Genomic DNA, 17306 nt, shown 5'->3' on the forward strand with positions numbered 1-17306 from the left:
TATATATATATATATATATATATATATATATATATATATATATATATTGAAGCCGTAAACGTGTATTTTAAATAAATTTAAATTAAACCTCAAAAATAATGAGTATAATAATAATTATTATAGTTTTATATTAATTTATGGAGGTTAAATATTTTTTGTACCTATAGTATCATAATATCTAAATTTAATTAAAGCGTACCTGCACATACGTGTTCTGGCCATTTAAGTAGATCTATATACATATGTATTAATATAAAAACACTGAGTGTCTATATATATAACATTGTGCATAAAACATAGTATACCTATTTATCGTAAATGAGAAGTTAGTTGGTTGATTAATAGTTATTCGTTGTTTATTTGTTTATTTATGAAAATATTTGTAAATACTTATTATTTATTTTTAAAAACACTGTCCAGTAGAACAGTGTGAAATGTTTTTAATTTTTAGATTTACATTGAAAATATTATTAATTTTACTTTTAAATATTTAATAATACAATAAACATTTTCGAAGAAAACAATTTTTTAAACAGTATTTTTCATAAGTTAGAAACTCAAATTATTAAACAATAATATTTTATATGAATATGTGTGCGTGTACTATAATTTTAGGACTAGTCAATATATTCAAATTGGTATAGAACAACTCAGATTTCGGAAATTTTAATTTCCTGGTATTTTATGTAATTTAGGACTTAGATGCAATGAGTAATCGGTTCAATGACTAATGATTATTGAAAAACAAATACACGACGTAAAATTATTCTATATGTTAAAACAATTATTATTATTAAACCAAAAAAAGAAATAACAAGAAATAATATAAAACTTAACCCATGATTTTATAATGTTGATTTATTTTTTTATCAAAAAGATTTAATTAAAAATCAACTCATAAAACTTATAATATCATACATTTATTGTTTTTTAGCGATGTTAACATAACTTTCTCGAAACATGTTTTGTATTTTACTAACCCTTGTACCATTTCTAAACTGTGTAATAGGTTAGCCAAATTATGAAATATAACGATTAGACGATTGTGTGCAAATTAACAAACAAATATTCTCGTTTTTAAAAATTACGTAAGTGGTATACCATGGTATTAATATGTAGAAAAACGTTATCTCACATGTACTTTAAACCAAATAAAAATCACATTATTTCATTGTTTTTGGTTTAAGTTCTCATAGTCAAATCCATACCATTGTGTTTAAAATGTACAATAATTTGTATATTACTCATAATTATTAAGCGAAAAAGTCGACGTGTTCGAATTATTCGTGTTCAGTATTCCGTGACTTAATATAAGATTGTGATTTTCTGCTAAAAATGTACCTACATCAATTCTATTGGTTATATTATCATAATATACAGGTGATATGGATTATTCTCATTCTGACAGGTTAAATTTACATTAATATAATAAATATATAAAATAAATAAATAACCATGAACATTGAAAATATTAAAAATGTTAAATTGCAAAATGATCGCTGTCTGAATCATTTATAGTTAGAACATTATATACAACAATAATTTACCGTTAAACATTCAAGTATATACGTATATACTTGGAACTTCATTATGACACGCACTACAATAATAATTGGTCACGGTCTGTATGTACCTATATGGAACGAAATATTTTGGTTTTCCTGTAGAAGAGTAATATTATTCTGAAATAAATAAAAAAAGTAGACATCGTTACTTTTTTTTATAAATAATTTTATTCTAGCATTCTCATGTGGGCAATGGGCTTCAACACAATACATCTCGAAGAGTATGCATTTTTAACCACTATAGGCATATTTTTTAAATATTACACATCTCATTCAATAAAATATCATAAATGTTTAATATTTTTAAACATTTTAGAATGACTATAAGTATCTATAAATGATTATAAACATCTAATAAATCAAAAAATGTATCAAGGTTTCAGACTATTTTTTCAATATTTCCTTATATTTTTATTTAGATTAATACCATGTATGAACTAGAAAATTATTATTTATGCGTTTAAAGCTTGTAGTTAAATATGTTAGCGAATTTTTTTTGTCTTCATTATTTTATGGTTACACTGTAAAAAGCATTGTAAATATTAAAAATATATATCTTCAAAAAAAAATAAAAAAAAATAAGTTAATCAAAATTTTAACACTAATTTTTACATGAATATAATGTATAATATAACGTTATGTATTATGAACTGTATGTTTGAGACTATTGTTTTATTTCCATATATAATGTACAAGTATTAGCAGAGAACTAGAAGAGAGGAAAAGAGTTTACTGGAACTTGAATCTTTCAAAAATAATTCATTTAAATTTAAAGCCCGTCAAAAAAGTGTATATATTAAAGAATATTATATATAAAGTCTCATGGGTCAATTTGCTATTACACACCTGTACCCTCCTCTTATATTTCATTTTCCGCACATGAGCATGTGTCTATACAAATTATAAAATATTTTTACAAAAAACGTTTATCGTTTAAACGAAAAATTAACTTTTGCTTAAAACGGTTGAAAGTGGGTTGTTTTTTCGTGCATTTAGACCAATAAGTAAAAGAAAAAACATACACTTCCAGAAGTCCAATTTTCATTTTGAAAAAATGTTTGGATTTGTTTACTCCTTGTCTGTGTTGTGTAGGAAATTAATTTTTTATTTTATGTTTTGTTTAATACAAGTATTTAAATTTTGGTAAAAATACAATTAAAAAGTATTCCAAAAGTAATACCATATAAATACTTCAAAAAGTATTTAAATACAAGTATTCAAATACTTGTATTCGAATATTTTACAAGACTGCATATCATATAATATACTTTTCTAATTTCTTTTCACTAGGTTCATTTTTGGCGGTAGACGTATTGTTAATATAAATAATTTATTTGATTTGATTCAGAAAATTAACCACCCATTTTTTGGCTGCTCATTTAAATATCTTACTTTATTAAATGAAAAAAAAATGGTTTTTATTCCGAACTTATTTTTAAGTGTATGGTGTGCAACAAATTAGAAGTCATACCAACTGAATGTAATAATTCATCGTCGGTGTGCATAAATACAGAAGTGGTTACAGCAGTTGTAAATACTGGACAAGGATACAATACAATGCGCGCTGTGACAGAAATAAAATTATTGTTGAACTGTTTACTGATAAAACTAATAATTACGCGTTCGAGGAACTCACGCACACTAATGATCAGTTACTACACACACACTCACAAGCAATTCCCAATGAATACAACATATTGCCTATACTCAACCCCTTAAAAATAGTCCACTTTCAACCGCCTTAATGTTCTAATCAAATATCATCTCTATGTATAATTCGACTCTATCACTACCATAGTCAGATTCTAGTAGCGTTATCAGGAATTTTCAATGGGGGGGGGCTCTGAAAATGTACAAGAATACAAAAGTATACAAACCCCCCATAGTCATAATAATTACAAATTTTGTACTGTTTTTAAAAAACCACATTATCACAAATTGTCACCAAATTGTAAAATTGATAGCGTGGTTGTGTCATAAAACATATTCTATGGTCGTGCTCCAATCCAACTAGATAACCGTGATACTGGTAATTAATGACGTATAAACCACTAAATAATAATCAATAAAATCAATAATCAATTATTATTAAACTATTGGAATAATTTAAAAAAAATACGGCAAATGGGGGGGTTCAAACCCCATGAAACCCCCCACCCCCCCGCGAATACGCCACTGTCAGATTCATTTATAAAGTGATTGTATAGATCAGTGGTTACAATAGTTACTCAACCTGGGTAACGTGTCCCCTAAGGGAGGTGTGATAAAATATCAAGGGAGGCATGAACATTTACGAAAACGTTATTTTTAATTACTTATATTTAATCAAGACATTATTCAGTTACAATTAATTGAAAGCAGTACCAATACTCAATAATTTTAATCTATTTAATAATAATACATTTAAAATTTAGTATTTAAGAAAGTTAATATAATAGAATATAATTTTTTTTTAATAATTTTAAATAATAATAATATTTTTTTCCTAAAATATAATTTATTAAATATTTTAAAACAATCTTATTAATTTTCATACTGTAATTTATTCAATAACCAACAATGGAGGCATAATTTAGATTGTCAAAAATTAGACCGAATCTGTAGAATTAATATCCAAGCAGGAAATTGGCTGCTTGAAAAAGAGGAATATTTTAAATACTAATGCAGTTAAATTAACCAAGGTGGCTGCACCATGGAAATAAGATGAAAAATTGCACAGGCAAAGTTAGCTTCATGAATAAGAAAAACATTTTATGCTCCAATAGTATGATTATTAGTATTTGGGCGAGGAAACGCTTCTTAAATTTATATGCTTAGAATGTGGCGCTATATGGCTATAAAATTTAGATACTAAATAAGGCACAACAAAGAATCCTCGAAAACTTTGAAATGTGGTGTTGGAAATCAATGCTACGAGTAAGTTGGGTAGAATCAACGAAAACATAATTAGTGAAATAAATGAACGCAGAGAATGAATTCAAAATAATAAAAGACGATGGAACATAATTGGTCACATATTCAGGCACAAAAACAAATTAGTTAATAGAATAGAAAAACGAACAGAGGACAAAGAGACAAAGGACGTCCGAGAACTTCATTTGTCGAGCTAATGATCTCTGATGCTGGACTTTCAAGCTACATGGAGGTAAAGATATTAGCTGGAAACAAGGAAAAGTGGAGAATGCGTATCCGACTGCGAAATCAACCATAGGGTTGAATACAAGAAGTGAATAGATATATATTTATACATAAAACATAATTAAATATTATTATGGTGAAGGCGTGACAGTATAAAATAATATAAAAGGAGTCATTTACCTCAAAAGGTTGAGAATCCTTGGTGTAAATCAATACAATGTTTCAATAATTTGTTGTAATATTCAGGTATATTTTTAAATCATACGAAAAATTCCATAAATTAACTTAATTCATTAAAAGTTTAAAACGATCTGTCAATGAAGTAGTAACAACGATCATTAACGAATGAAAAGAATCATGTTTAAATTCTCCGACTGTAGTTCTATGATCTGCATCATCTGAACTCTCATAATCAGTTTTTTTTTTTTAACGATTCCGAATTACTCTTATTTCAATATCTACCTCTAATTCAACTGTTATTGATGTTACTTATATCAAAATTTAATCAAATTGATCTCTATGGTTCTTAATAAATTCTAAAACACTTTTTATTTTAACATATTCAAGCCATTTTTTAAGTATATTGCCTTTACTTGCATACTTTTACTGACTAGATTTACTTGAAAAGAATATCGTATCAAACAACTAATGATATTAAGAACATAAAATTTGTAAGTTGATTAGCAAATGAAAAGCTTCATGGCGCGTCTCAGCATCGGTGTTTTTGACTTCAAATAGTTTAATAATTATCTTTTTAATTAATAACCTAAGTAGTACGTATTGCTTTTAGTTGCATTTTACAACATGATTGGATGCGTTTTTTATTTACCATAGAAAGTAGCCGATTTATAATTGTAAATTAAATTTATTTTCAAAATTAAAATTGGATGGCTAAAAGTATATTTTTTCCCGCTTTAAAATAAGATATTTAATTAAATATTTAAAAAAAAAAAATCACTGTTCATTTTTGTAAAATTCCCGATGTTAATCTACAGTGAAAGAAATATGTATATTGCAAAATCACAACATGATTTATTCGTTCAATTTAATAAGATGAACTCAAAAACTGAGTTTTAGAAGTAAAAATTTTAACTACTAAAATTTATCAACAATTATGAGGGATCTATTTTGTACATAAATAAAATTAAATATCAATATATCAAGTTAAATAAGTAATTTAATAATAATATAATAGTCGTAATATAACAGCTATATATTTAGGTAAGTAGTTATAAACTTATAATTGTTACTTAAATATTTATTCACAAATTAAAACTTATTACAAATTATAAACCTATTAATCGCCAAGAATAGAGAAGAATCTACAATGCACGTGTTTATATTTAATTATTTGTGTAGGGTACAGAACGTTGCTCAAATACATTTTAAGATCACCATGGTGATTATACTAATAACATGTAAACATTTTCTTACCGGTAGGGTCCGGTTTGTTCCTACCTACGAGTAAAATTAACTACTTTGTATTATTGATACATCGGTGTAAAATCTAATCATGTATATTTATACAAACGCTGTACGCCTATACAGTACTGTTCATTGATGTATGTTCAAGTATATGAAAATAATTGAAAATGGCGTACAACATCAACCAAGAAGCGATTAACTTCCAGTGTAATGATATCGCACAGTTTTCCACCAAAACTTTAGAAGATTACAGCATTGTTAGCAGAAAAAAATTGGAAAAAATTATTAAAAACTCTGAAAGACGCTTGGTAAATAACATTTTTTTACAAATATTATGTATTCATGTATGTACAATATGTTATTTTTGCAAAATACCTAATTACCAACCGGCTAGAGTATATATATATAGAGTATAAAACTAAAAATAAATTATGTTTTATTTTAGACACTAGCTTCACTTAAATTTACAATAGATTTGTAAAATTAAAATTTTTAACGTCAAATTGAATGTGTTTTTATTTTTTGAAACTGTAGTAAACTTATATAACTAGGTAGTACGTAAACTACAGTAAAATAAATATTTAAAAAGTAAAACGGAAAAATGTTAATAATATTCACGATAAATTAGTATTCATTTTTACGAGATAATTCCTTTAGTTACAAATTATATTTATTAACTACTTTGTTAATTATTTGAATCTTAATATTTTAAACCAAATTCGTGCTGATTTAATAATAAGAAAAAATAATTAATTCGACTAAAATACAATTGTAGACAGAAGACGAACATCGTTGGTTAATTGAACGGGATTGCAAAAGAGTAATTTCGAACATAAAAAAGTGAGTTTTTTCTTTTTTTAAATTATTACTATTATAGGCGTTTTTAAAATGGTATGTACCTATTGACAGGTACACGCATAACAGGAGGAAATTGGGAAAGGGTTTTCGAGAAGAAAGTAAAGAAGGAATTGTTATGAAATTACCCATAAGTGATATTGACCAGTATGTACGAAAAAATCACTTGTTTCGCGATAATATTATTCCTAAAATTAATCATTTTCTAAATATTAATTCTAAAATTAGTAGTGTTCTCGATGGCGATAATAAGATAAATATTATCTTGGAAAATAATTTGACTGTTATAAACGTACAACAATTAAACATCAATATTAATGACAATAATAACACTGAATATCCAATGTATGATAATGATATTCATAGGACAGAGAACAATAATATTTGTAATTCAGAAGTGTTCATTATGGATTTGGAAAGAATTTACTGGGACAAATGGAGGGATTATGTGAAGAAACTTAAGTTCAAACGAAAGAATAGATGTGAAAAAATCGATAATTTTTTAACGAAAATACAAGAAAAATTGCATGTTGATCAACAGAAAAGCTCCAAAATGCAAAAAACATGGTGTCGTATAGTACCTAAACAGATAAAAACGACTTACGATCGGCAACAAATTAAAATTGAAAATCAAAAAAAGTTACTCGAGAAACAACAAAAAGAAATCGAACGTTTGAAACTCCAACAGTTAAAATTGGAATCCGAAAAAGCGATGCTCGAGAATCAAAAACTAATAAAGCAAACGTTTAATGAATCTGAAAAAAGATTAAAAATAAAACACGTACCACCAAAGAGTACTGTTGCGTTAAAAGCTAATGCATCAGATATATTAAATAGGATGGAAATAAGAGCTTTGGACCGTCAAGCAAAGTGGGAAGCATTAAAAGAAAGACGCAGAAAAATGGAGCAGGAACAACAACGAAAAAAACAACAGTTGGAGGAAAATTGCTTAAAGGAACAAATGGAACTAAAGCGTAAACAATTATTTGAAGCTAGAGAAAATATGAAATTAAAAAAAAACGAAGAATGTAAACGAAAAATGGAAAGAAAGATTTTGAGAGATAATATCAAAATTGCAGATAATTTCTATCGAAAATGTCTGTTAAAAAAAGGACTTGAAGCTTTTATCGAAAATTTAATGAATGTAAGGACACAGATTAGAGAAGCTTCATATTTTTATGATAAAAAAATGCTTGAAATATGCTTCAATAAGTGGCGATTTTTCGTTAATAATAATTCAAATGAGAAAATATTTTTGGCAGATCAGTTTTATAAGCAAAAATTAATGAAGACAATGTTTCTTGCATTCTTTAAGGTATGTAGTGGGACAATACAAGATTTTTAATTTAGCTAAATACAATTAATTAATTATAAATTTAATTACTTTAATATATTCAATTAAATTACTTTAGTATATTTAATTAAATAAATTAAGAGCAAAATTATTTGTTAATAGATTTTAGAAGAACATAAAAAGGAAAAACAAGTAGCCGATGATTGGCATGATTTTAAGCTTCAAGAATTTTGCTTTAAAAAATGGCTTGTCTATGTTAGGGAAATTAATGCTGAAACTTATAAATCCATGTTAGAAGCAGAATCTTATCATAACAGGTAATTAAGCTAACCAAATTTTTAAAGTAAAATGAATGAGTGCTATTTTATTGTTTAAAAAACCTAGTTTGATATTAACGGTTAATAATTTATTTTAGAAGTCTATTTAAAAAAGCTTTAAAACTCTAATTCAGCAAAAAAAAAAAAACAAATATTGTGAATTATGAATAATTTTAAAGAGGAACAAATCCACAAGATCCTTATGCATAATATATTATTGTTTATAAACCTGTTACCTACCTAATAATTATTAATTATTCATAAAAAATCTTATAATATAAATCTATAAATGAATACATTAGGCATTTGAACATAGAATAAATTTAAGATACATTTATCACATAACAAATATTAATTTAACTATGATTTTAGAATTATAATTAAACGTTGTTTTGACAACTGGAGGAGGTTTCCGGAAATTGTATACAAGGAAAGACTTAAAGATTGTCGATTACGAATGTGGCATGAAAAGGTTCAAGAAATTTTACCGGACTTTATTCCACCAGAACTTTAATAAAGATAATGATTTATCGTCAATAAAGGTATAAGATTATGGTATAGTTAGAAAAAATAAACTTCATAAGTTTAAAATATAAAAATTAATCATATAAATTAAATAATTAGTAAATATATTTAATTGTAATAATTAATGAATAATAAATATACAATATAAAGTATTAAAAATTAGAGAACAATTTAATACTAAAAAATTAATACCTTGTAGTGATCAGACATTATTAAAAAATGCTCTCCAATTAGATAATACATTCATAATAACATGCCTCGATAGAAACCAAGAACGATCTCTTTTATAATCTTTATAATTTTCTTGCCATTCGTGGTAGGTGATTCCTAATGAAACCATATATGTATCATAAATAAACATGAAAAATAATATGACTGCAACTGCGAAACAATACAACCCGGATACAAAACAAATACCATACCTAGAAAAAATGTACACAATTATGAGTCAAACATAAAAATAGTTTATATTATTTTGAAAAAACAAAATTTTCTTAAAATGTCAATTAATTTTAATACTCAACAAATGGCATAAAGGCCAGTCATTTTATAATATATTACAATTACTAATAGTAAATTTAAAAATACATTATCCATGAAACTAAATTAAAAAAAAATATATATAATATTAATAAGTCAAATAATCATTGAGGATTTTTAGAATTTACCTAATCCTTATACATAATTTATATTGAAATAAATTGACATTTATTCAAATAATATTCTTACATAATATCATAGTATACATCACTGCAGTCATCAGGTAACATAATTGTTGCAAAAACATTGAAAGGATGACAAAGTGTAGTAAGAATTAGATTTGATAAAAATGTAAACATGATAGTACCCAAAATGAGACCAGCAATATATGGTTTTCTATTATATTTTCCAATGCAACAGTCAATCCTTTATAATAAATAAATGAAAATAATATTATTTTATTTAATTACATAATAAGTTATTTAGTGACTTTTTTGAGTTTATGTTGTATGAATATAAATAATGCAGGTTTTAGTTTCTTACCAATAGGAATGTATATGTTGCTGGATAATACAGGTTTTACAAACAAAACAGTGATATGTTCTGGGTGGAACAACTTTTTTACAAGTATTACATTGAATTTCTTCAGCATCATTTAATAAGACTATATTTTCATCGGCATCAACTAGATCATTGACATTAGTCAATTCTAAATCAGGTTTCAGATGAGATTTTACTGCATATTTCTTTGTGAAATAAAAACATACTGTGGTTGCAATCATATTGACAGTAATTATGGTATTTTCTAAGCTGTTTATATCTAATAAAGGGACAACTATGAATTGGAATACCATAAACACCAATGATGCAGAAGTAAGGGTCCAAACATAAAAAAACTTTGTGGCTACTCTATATTTGCGAACTGTGTAATGAATATAATAAAGGAATAATGCAACCAATGGAAATAGTAAGATAGTTGGCCAAAAACCTTGAGCAGCGAAATAAAGAGTAGCAGGAAAAAGTAATAATGGGACAGCAGAATCTAAGGAAATACGTCTTGCACCTCCTTGCCATGGAATTCTAAATCGATCTTGAATATTTGCTACCATAACATTTATTTCTATATCTCTAGATGGTGGACACTTCAACAAACTGAAACAATTTAAATGTTGGTTATATGAATAATAATAAAAATAAATTTATTGTAAACTAAATTCAGGGTGTTTAATTTAAATAATAAAATATTTTTAAAACTAAGTGTCTCTAATAAGAAAAATTTAAGGTAATTATAATAAAATTAATATTATTAAATACATTTGACATAAAAATAAATTTTAATTAAAACCTAAAAATTATAGTTTATAATCAAAAATAACAGATAAAAATTAGTAGGTATCAACTAGTATTATTTTGATTTTTAAATTTATTAGAAATTAATAATATATACACTTTATAAATATAGAATTGATAAATGCAGTTTATTTAAGTAAAATTTAAGAAAACAAATAAATAACTTTTAAAAGCTTTATCCATAAAGAAGAAAATAGTTCTAAACCAGAAATTACAAAACTTAAATTAAAATGAAAAATAAAATTTTTCAACAGTTTTCATTTGTTTCATTACCTACATAAAATATTAATTTGCTTTAATATTGTATAAGTTGTCTATCACACATTTTTTGTAAATTTTTATCCTAGATTTAATAAATATTAGTAAAAATTAAATTAATATTTTCAGAGAACATATTGATTAGAAAAAGATTTTCTATTTTATTTAATATAATTTTAATTAAAACAGTGGGGTTAAAAATTCCAAATATCTGTAAATTGAAGAATTATTTTATTGTTACATAAAGACAGACATCTTCAGTGGCGCAACTACAGTGGTGCAGAAGCATCCCCAAGTTCCATGACTTTGTAATTTAAAATGTTTACAGTTTTAACAATGTAATATTACTAAAGAGATTTCATAATCGGTTATTTATTTTCTTATCTCCTATATAAATTATATTATATTATTACTAATATAGGTAATGAATAATATTAACATTGGGAACACTGAAATTATTATTAATAGTGGCATTGTGTAATTTCAAAATACGAGAACAAATAAGACATTCTTAGAATCATGGTTGAAAATTGTACAATTTCGTGAAACAAATAATTAGGGATGGGAATTTCAACTCATTATGCTGAACTGAATCTTTCAACTCAGTTCAGTGTAATGACTTGAACCAAAGAATCGACTCTTAAACTTAGTTTGAATCAGATTACCATTACTCTAATCAACTCTTCAAGTCTCGACTCTTGATTCGACTCACAAGTTCATAGTCCATATTCATGAATAGCTTATTGCATATGAAACTAATTATGATTATAAGCGTACGTTAGAATTTTTCTGAGAAAGTCAGAAATCTTGTTTTAAGAAACAATGGAAATATTAATAACCAAATCCGAAGGGAACTATTGTTTATGTTGGTATTACATTTTCCGTTTGAATTTGTAAACCAATCAAGGGAGTCGTGTATCTATAGTAGTACAGTTGTGAGTTGTAAGTTAAACTGAGTCAGTGAGTCACTAATTCGCCAACTCTTGAAACACTGATTCGACTCGTCCAGTTCATTTTTAAGAGTCGACCAGCTCATGAACTACATATTCGTACAAATAATGTATCATTGGAAGTCTCTCATCCTGGCGAGTTTGATTATTTGTTTTAGTAAGGTACTATAAACATTTAATGCTAATTACTAAAAAAAAGATGAATTTTCATTTGGAAACGACTACTACTACTGCTAGTACTAGACTACTGTTAGAGCTAATTACCAAGAAGTGCCAGAAGCATATTGGAGGCGTATTATTTATTTTCCTACTTTTTATTTTCTATTAATAATTTAAAGATTAGAATTTAAAATAAAAATCTTCAGATGGCAAATTCCATTGATCATTTTATGAATTTGGATTATGAAAATAGTTGATAATTTATTTAGCATTATAAGGTGCATATTAAATAAGTTATTAAGTATGTAACATAATAAAATTATTTAATTTTAAAAAAATTCTATAATATTCTGATTTCAGGACCTAAGAAATTCAAACGGAGTGCTTAAAAGCAAAAATGCTAGTATGGTACAACAGTGTTATACTAACTTGAGTATAATTAACATTGAGAGAGAGATCTTGCAATCAAAATTATTCCGGAAGAAATATTGAACACATTTGTTAATATTGATAGAAGATTATGTTTAACACTTTAATAATTAAAAATAATAAAATACAATAATTCAAAATAAAATGTGTTAACATCTTCTAGTTTTTTGAATATAATTATAGTATAAATAAAATATTTAAAGCATATAATGTTGGAAGGTGTGGGGCGGAGTTGCTGCTGTTATAAGGATTAACTATTGTAGCACCCCTAAGATTTGAACTCAAGTTGTGCCACTGGACATCTTATGTATTATGTCTAACGGGAATTAAAAAGTTAACATTATCTATTTATATATTTGAATATTTATAATATATAAACATTTTATATATAAACAATTATAAGTTTATATAAGATATTTGCAGATTTATTTAAATACACAGTAATTATATTAATAACTAGGGCCCAGTTTTAAATGTACTTAAAACCATACAAATATGCTCTAAAAAATAGCTGAAAATGTCCTTAAAAAAGGCATTTTACCACAAAAATGAACTTAAAAATGAAATATTTTTTTTTTGTTTTGGGCATTATTTAATACATTAAAATCACATTCACACGTAATACAAGCAAAGTCTGCGAGGTAATACGAACTAAAGTTGATTTGTTATTTGACCTAATACTGGTGACGTTCCATAGTCAATAATAAATTAGGATAAGATGAATCGAAAAATAAAGATTGACAATGTGTATGGAAAAACCTGATAAACCTACTTAAATATCAAGAAAATAATTTTTCTTTTGATTTTATTTTGAATAGGCTAAATTTGTTTAGTAAATCGAATAAATATGTATTAAAAATCAACAAAATGACCCAATAATACTAAAAATGCTCTAAAAACGAAAAAATGTCGAAATATGCAAAAAATGCAAAATAAAATTTGTAGTTTTGAAGCCCTCGTTACATGAAACAAATTGTGTTCTTAGAGAGCATTGTGTATGATCAACCAAAAAAATATGCACTTTGCATTGAAATCCGGGCCCTATTAATAACACTTTAGTAAATAAGAGTAATAGTAAAATAATATTTTATAAATATGGATTAATTTAAATTATATAGAAAGTTATTGAGTTGAACAAGTTTAATTAAAAATATATTTAGTTGACTGTCATAATTGTATTTGGATTCTGATACTACTATTTGTTTTCTAAGCTTATCTATAAAAGTTTTTTTAAATTCTAACTGAATATATATTAAATATAGAGAAAATATTTCTACTTGACTGGTTTTAGAAAATATAGCTTTAATAAATATTAAAGCTGGGCATCAGTGGCACATCCAAGAGAGGGGCTTTGGAGCTATAGCCCCCTTAAAAAATATGTTTTACATTAAATTATACATTATATCATATCGTCACAAGTATAGTATTACAATGATAGGTATGAAAGGTACAATTTTTTTCAAAATTTATTATTATGTTAGTTATACATTAATAGAAAATTAATGACAATTGTTTACTTGTGTGTAAGGAAAGTAAGAAAATATTTAAGCCCTCCCCCCAAACAAAAATCCTGGGTGCGCGCCTGCTGGGCATTAACGAGTTAAAAGTTAAAATTAAGTTAATTAACTCGTTACTTTTTTTACAAATTAACTTTTAACTTAATAAATTACTTTTTTTTAAGATTAACGTGTTAACTTTAAGTTAATTTTATTTAAAAGTATCTAAATTAAGTTAATTTTATTGCAAAGAGTAATGCAAATTTTTAAATGAGGTTTTTAGTATATTTATAATTTACTATTTTAACAGGTTAACTGCCACGTGTACCAGATATGGTACACTGTAGTATTTCCAATTAACGCATACCATTTGTTACAATGTTTGTCAATTTCGCTAAGCTAAAACAATAACAAAATAAGATTTTTAATTTATGCTTTAAGTATTTGAATAGTATTTGTCAATGATTCCAGTGTACCTTAAATAGTACACGTAGCATGAGCGTAATGTTTAGCCGTGTACCAAAACTGGTATACTTAACAATATTTTATTAACATTAAACATTGCTGTGGCAGTTAACCTGTTAATATGAATTTCCTGTAGACGAAAATAATATGAAAAATAACTTTAATAGTCATTATATGGGCTATATTTTACTATTATATTTGTATAAAATTGTTATTAAGTGTGTCAACAACATTAAGATGTTCAATCTATTTTAATTTTCATACTGGTTCCATTGCTATCGATTTGATGTGAACTGTTTTAAAGTTCTTTACGTTGAAATACTTGTGACTTTATCTTATTTTTATTGTTTATTAATGCTAAATAAAACCGAAGTTACAAAATATAAATTTAAATATATGATATATTAGAATTGCGTATTCAGTATAAACTATAGAATATTATATTCTATAGTTTATACTGAATAATAATAGCCTATGCTCTATATTCTGAATATAGGGCATAGGCTATAGGGCGCCTCCAAATTTTTAGAAAATAATAAAGGGTGTCGTGAGTCAAAAAAGGTTGGGAACCTCTAACCTAACATGATACATAATTGTATACAGTTCTATATACATATTGTCAATACTTTAATATTGAAATATAGTTTTCTGATTACCTTATACCATTTTAATTTTTTAAGAGTTATTATTTCTAGGTTGAATATTGTATCTATATTTCATCTACATGCTATTTTAAATTATTAATATAACATATTACACATAAAAAAGTCATATTTTTAGTCTATATATTAAAAATTATTGTAAGGTAGAATATAACAACTAGCCTTAATGTTTTGTAATAATAAATACAACTAAATAGGTATATTATTTTTACTTTCAATTGTTCTCCTTTATTTCTTTGTAAATAATTATATACCAAATTCTGTTAAAATTATTCAACATGATAAAATTTATTTAACATTAATGTCCATTATAATACATTCCAAAAATATTGTTTACCCACACAATTATATAAAATTAATAATTCATAGTTTTAATTAAGTAGGTATTAAAAAGAAAAACACAAGATTTATAAATTTAAATTGAACTAGTTGTTTTATTCATGGGCGTCCCCAGACATTTTACTAGGGGGGGGGGGGCAAAATTCATTTAAAAAATAAATGAAAATTTTTTTATACATTTTATTTATAGTAAATTATTATATTTCGTCATTATTAAAATTATGAATTAAAACATTACTGACATTTATGTATAATATACAATTAAAACATCACTCAAAAAATACATTAAGATAAAATAGCCTGATTATTATTAATGATAATTTTCATAGATAGCCGTCAGCCGTGCGTTGACATAATATGTTATGGAAACTTAGTAGCCCTATTTTTAGAAACTAATTTATCATTTGAAATTTTACCAATTTCTGTGGAAATAACATTATTCCAGGGGGGCAAGTGCCTTGTCTTGCCCCTCCCCCTTAAAGCGCCCATGGTTTTATTATAAATTTATATTACCTGACTAATTTTATTATTTTAAGTTTTAATTTTAAATTGTCATGGTAAAAAATGAATATAACTAATGTCAGTTAATAATAAAAAAATGAGTTTCTATTAATAACAATCACTCATATGAAAAGGCTTTATATAATTACTTAGAACAGCAGTTTCCACATGGCGGACAAAGGTCTGATATTATAGTAGACTTTTCTTCGTTCATGTTAATATATTCACAGCAATGTAAAATATCTGATTGATTATCATTCATTTGTATGTAGCAATAAAAAATATCACTTCCCAAGGTTAAAAAACATGATCATATAATCAATTGTTTGAATTCAATATACTTCTACAACATATAAAATATATATTTATTTACATTCATTTCGCAGAAAAATTACATTTACTTAGAAAAAAAAAAAAAATTTATAAAAAGACAATTATTTAGTAGAATTAAGTTATTCCATTGGTAATGCATCTTTATTTCTTCCGAATATTATCATGTCTGCTTTAGGTTGAGCATTTTTTCCGTATCCGCCCCGTCCAATATCATAATCAGTTCTGTATTCATCACGGACTTGTCCTCCAGTTTTTCCTCGACCATACTGTCTTCCTTCCACAAATCCAGCATCCCAATCCGTACGTATAATGCGGTCATCAAGTCGAGTACCATTTATGTAACGCATACAGTTTTCGGCGTCTTCTCTTGTGTAATATTCAATGAAGCAAAAACCGCAAGGAGTTTTTTTAAATTTGTCTAGACCCATGACAATGCGTTTAATATCACCACACTTGGAAAATAACTCATATATTTGCCCTTCTGTAGTATAAAACGCTAAGTTGCCGACATACATGGTTAACGACAAGCGTAACAGTTTATCGAGTTCACTTCTAGAACCTTTGAAGTGTTGATCTCTATACGAGCTTAGATCATTCATTGTGTAATATTTTAATACGGAATTTGGCTTTTTCTAAGTATTAAATTATTTATTTATTTACTTACAGTATCTTCAGAACATTTGGATAAACAACGTTCAAACATAGAAAGTGGAAATTCACAAACTACAAACGCCGAAAGCAAACAACTGATAAGTACGATGATAA

At 25.7% G+C, this 17306-nt stretch overlaps 3 protein-coding genes across 5 annotated transcripts; 1 reads left to right on the forward strand and 2 right to left on the reverse strand.

The window, feature by feature from the left end:
* Positions 1-1493: 1493 nt before the first annotated feature.
* LOC112690280 (palmitoyltransferase ZDHHC23) lies at positions 1494-17303 on the reverse strand. Its single transcript, XM_025564260.1, has 6 exons — positions 17206-17303; positions 16358-16551; positions 10143-10751; positions 9849-10025; positions 9312-9541; positions 1494-1682 (listed from the first exon to the last, which is right to left on the reverse strand). The coding sequence occupies exons 2-5, from the start codon at positions 16468-16470 to the stop codon at positions 9322-9324; spliced, it is 1119 nt and encodes a 372-aa protein (XP_025420045.1). The 5' UTR covers positions 16471-16551; positions 17206-17303; the 3' UTR covers positions 1494-1682; positions 9312-9321.
* Positions 5980-13124, forward strand: LOC112690279 (coiled-coil domain-containing protein 191). Of its 3 annotated transcripts, none has more exons than XM_025564258.1 (7): positions 5980-6436; positions 6904-6968; positions 7038-7130; positions 7212-8298; positions 8440-8594; positions 8967-9136; positions 12677-13124. In XM_025564258.1, exons 1-6 carry the CDS (start codon positions 6296-6298, stop codon positions 9106-9108), a joined length of 1683 nt encoding a protein of 560 aa, XP_025420043.1. In that variant the 5' UTR covers positions 5980-6295; the 3' UTR covers positions 9109-9136; positions 12677-13124. The 3 variants fall into 3 exon arrangements, with proteins under 3 accessions (XP_025420043.1, XP_025420044.1, XP_025420042.1); XM_025564259.1 differs by having other exon boundaries at positions 7215-8298; XM_025564257.1 differs by having other exon boundaries at positions 7038-8298.
* Positions 16575-17252, reverse strand: LOC112690283 (nuclear cap-binding protein subunit 2-like). Its single transcript, XM_025564263.1, has one exon. The coding sequence runs from the start codon at positions 17138-17140 to the stop codon at positions 16661-16663; it is 480 nt and encodes a 159-aa protein (XP_025420048.1). The 5' UTR covers positions 17141-17252; the 3' UTR covers positions 16575-16660.
* Positions 17304-17306: the final 3 nt, after the last annotated feature.

Source organism: Sipha flava, unplaced genomic scaffold, assembly GCF_003268045.1.
Source record: "Sipha flava isolate LNK unplaced genomic scaffold, YSA_version1 49_pilon_pilon, whole genome shotgun sequence".
Lineage (NCBI taxonomy): Eukaryota > Metazoa > Arthropoda > Insecta > Hemiptera > Aphididae > Sipha > Sipha flava.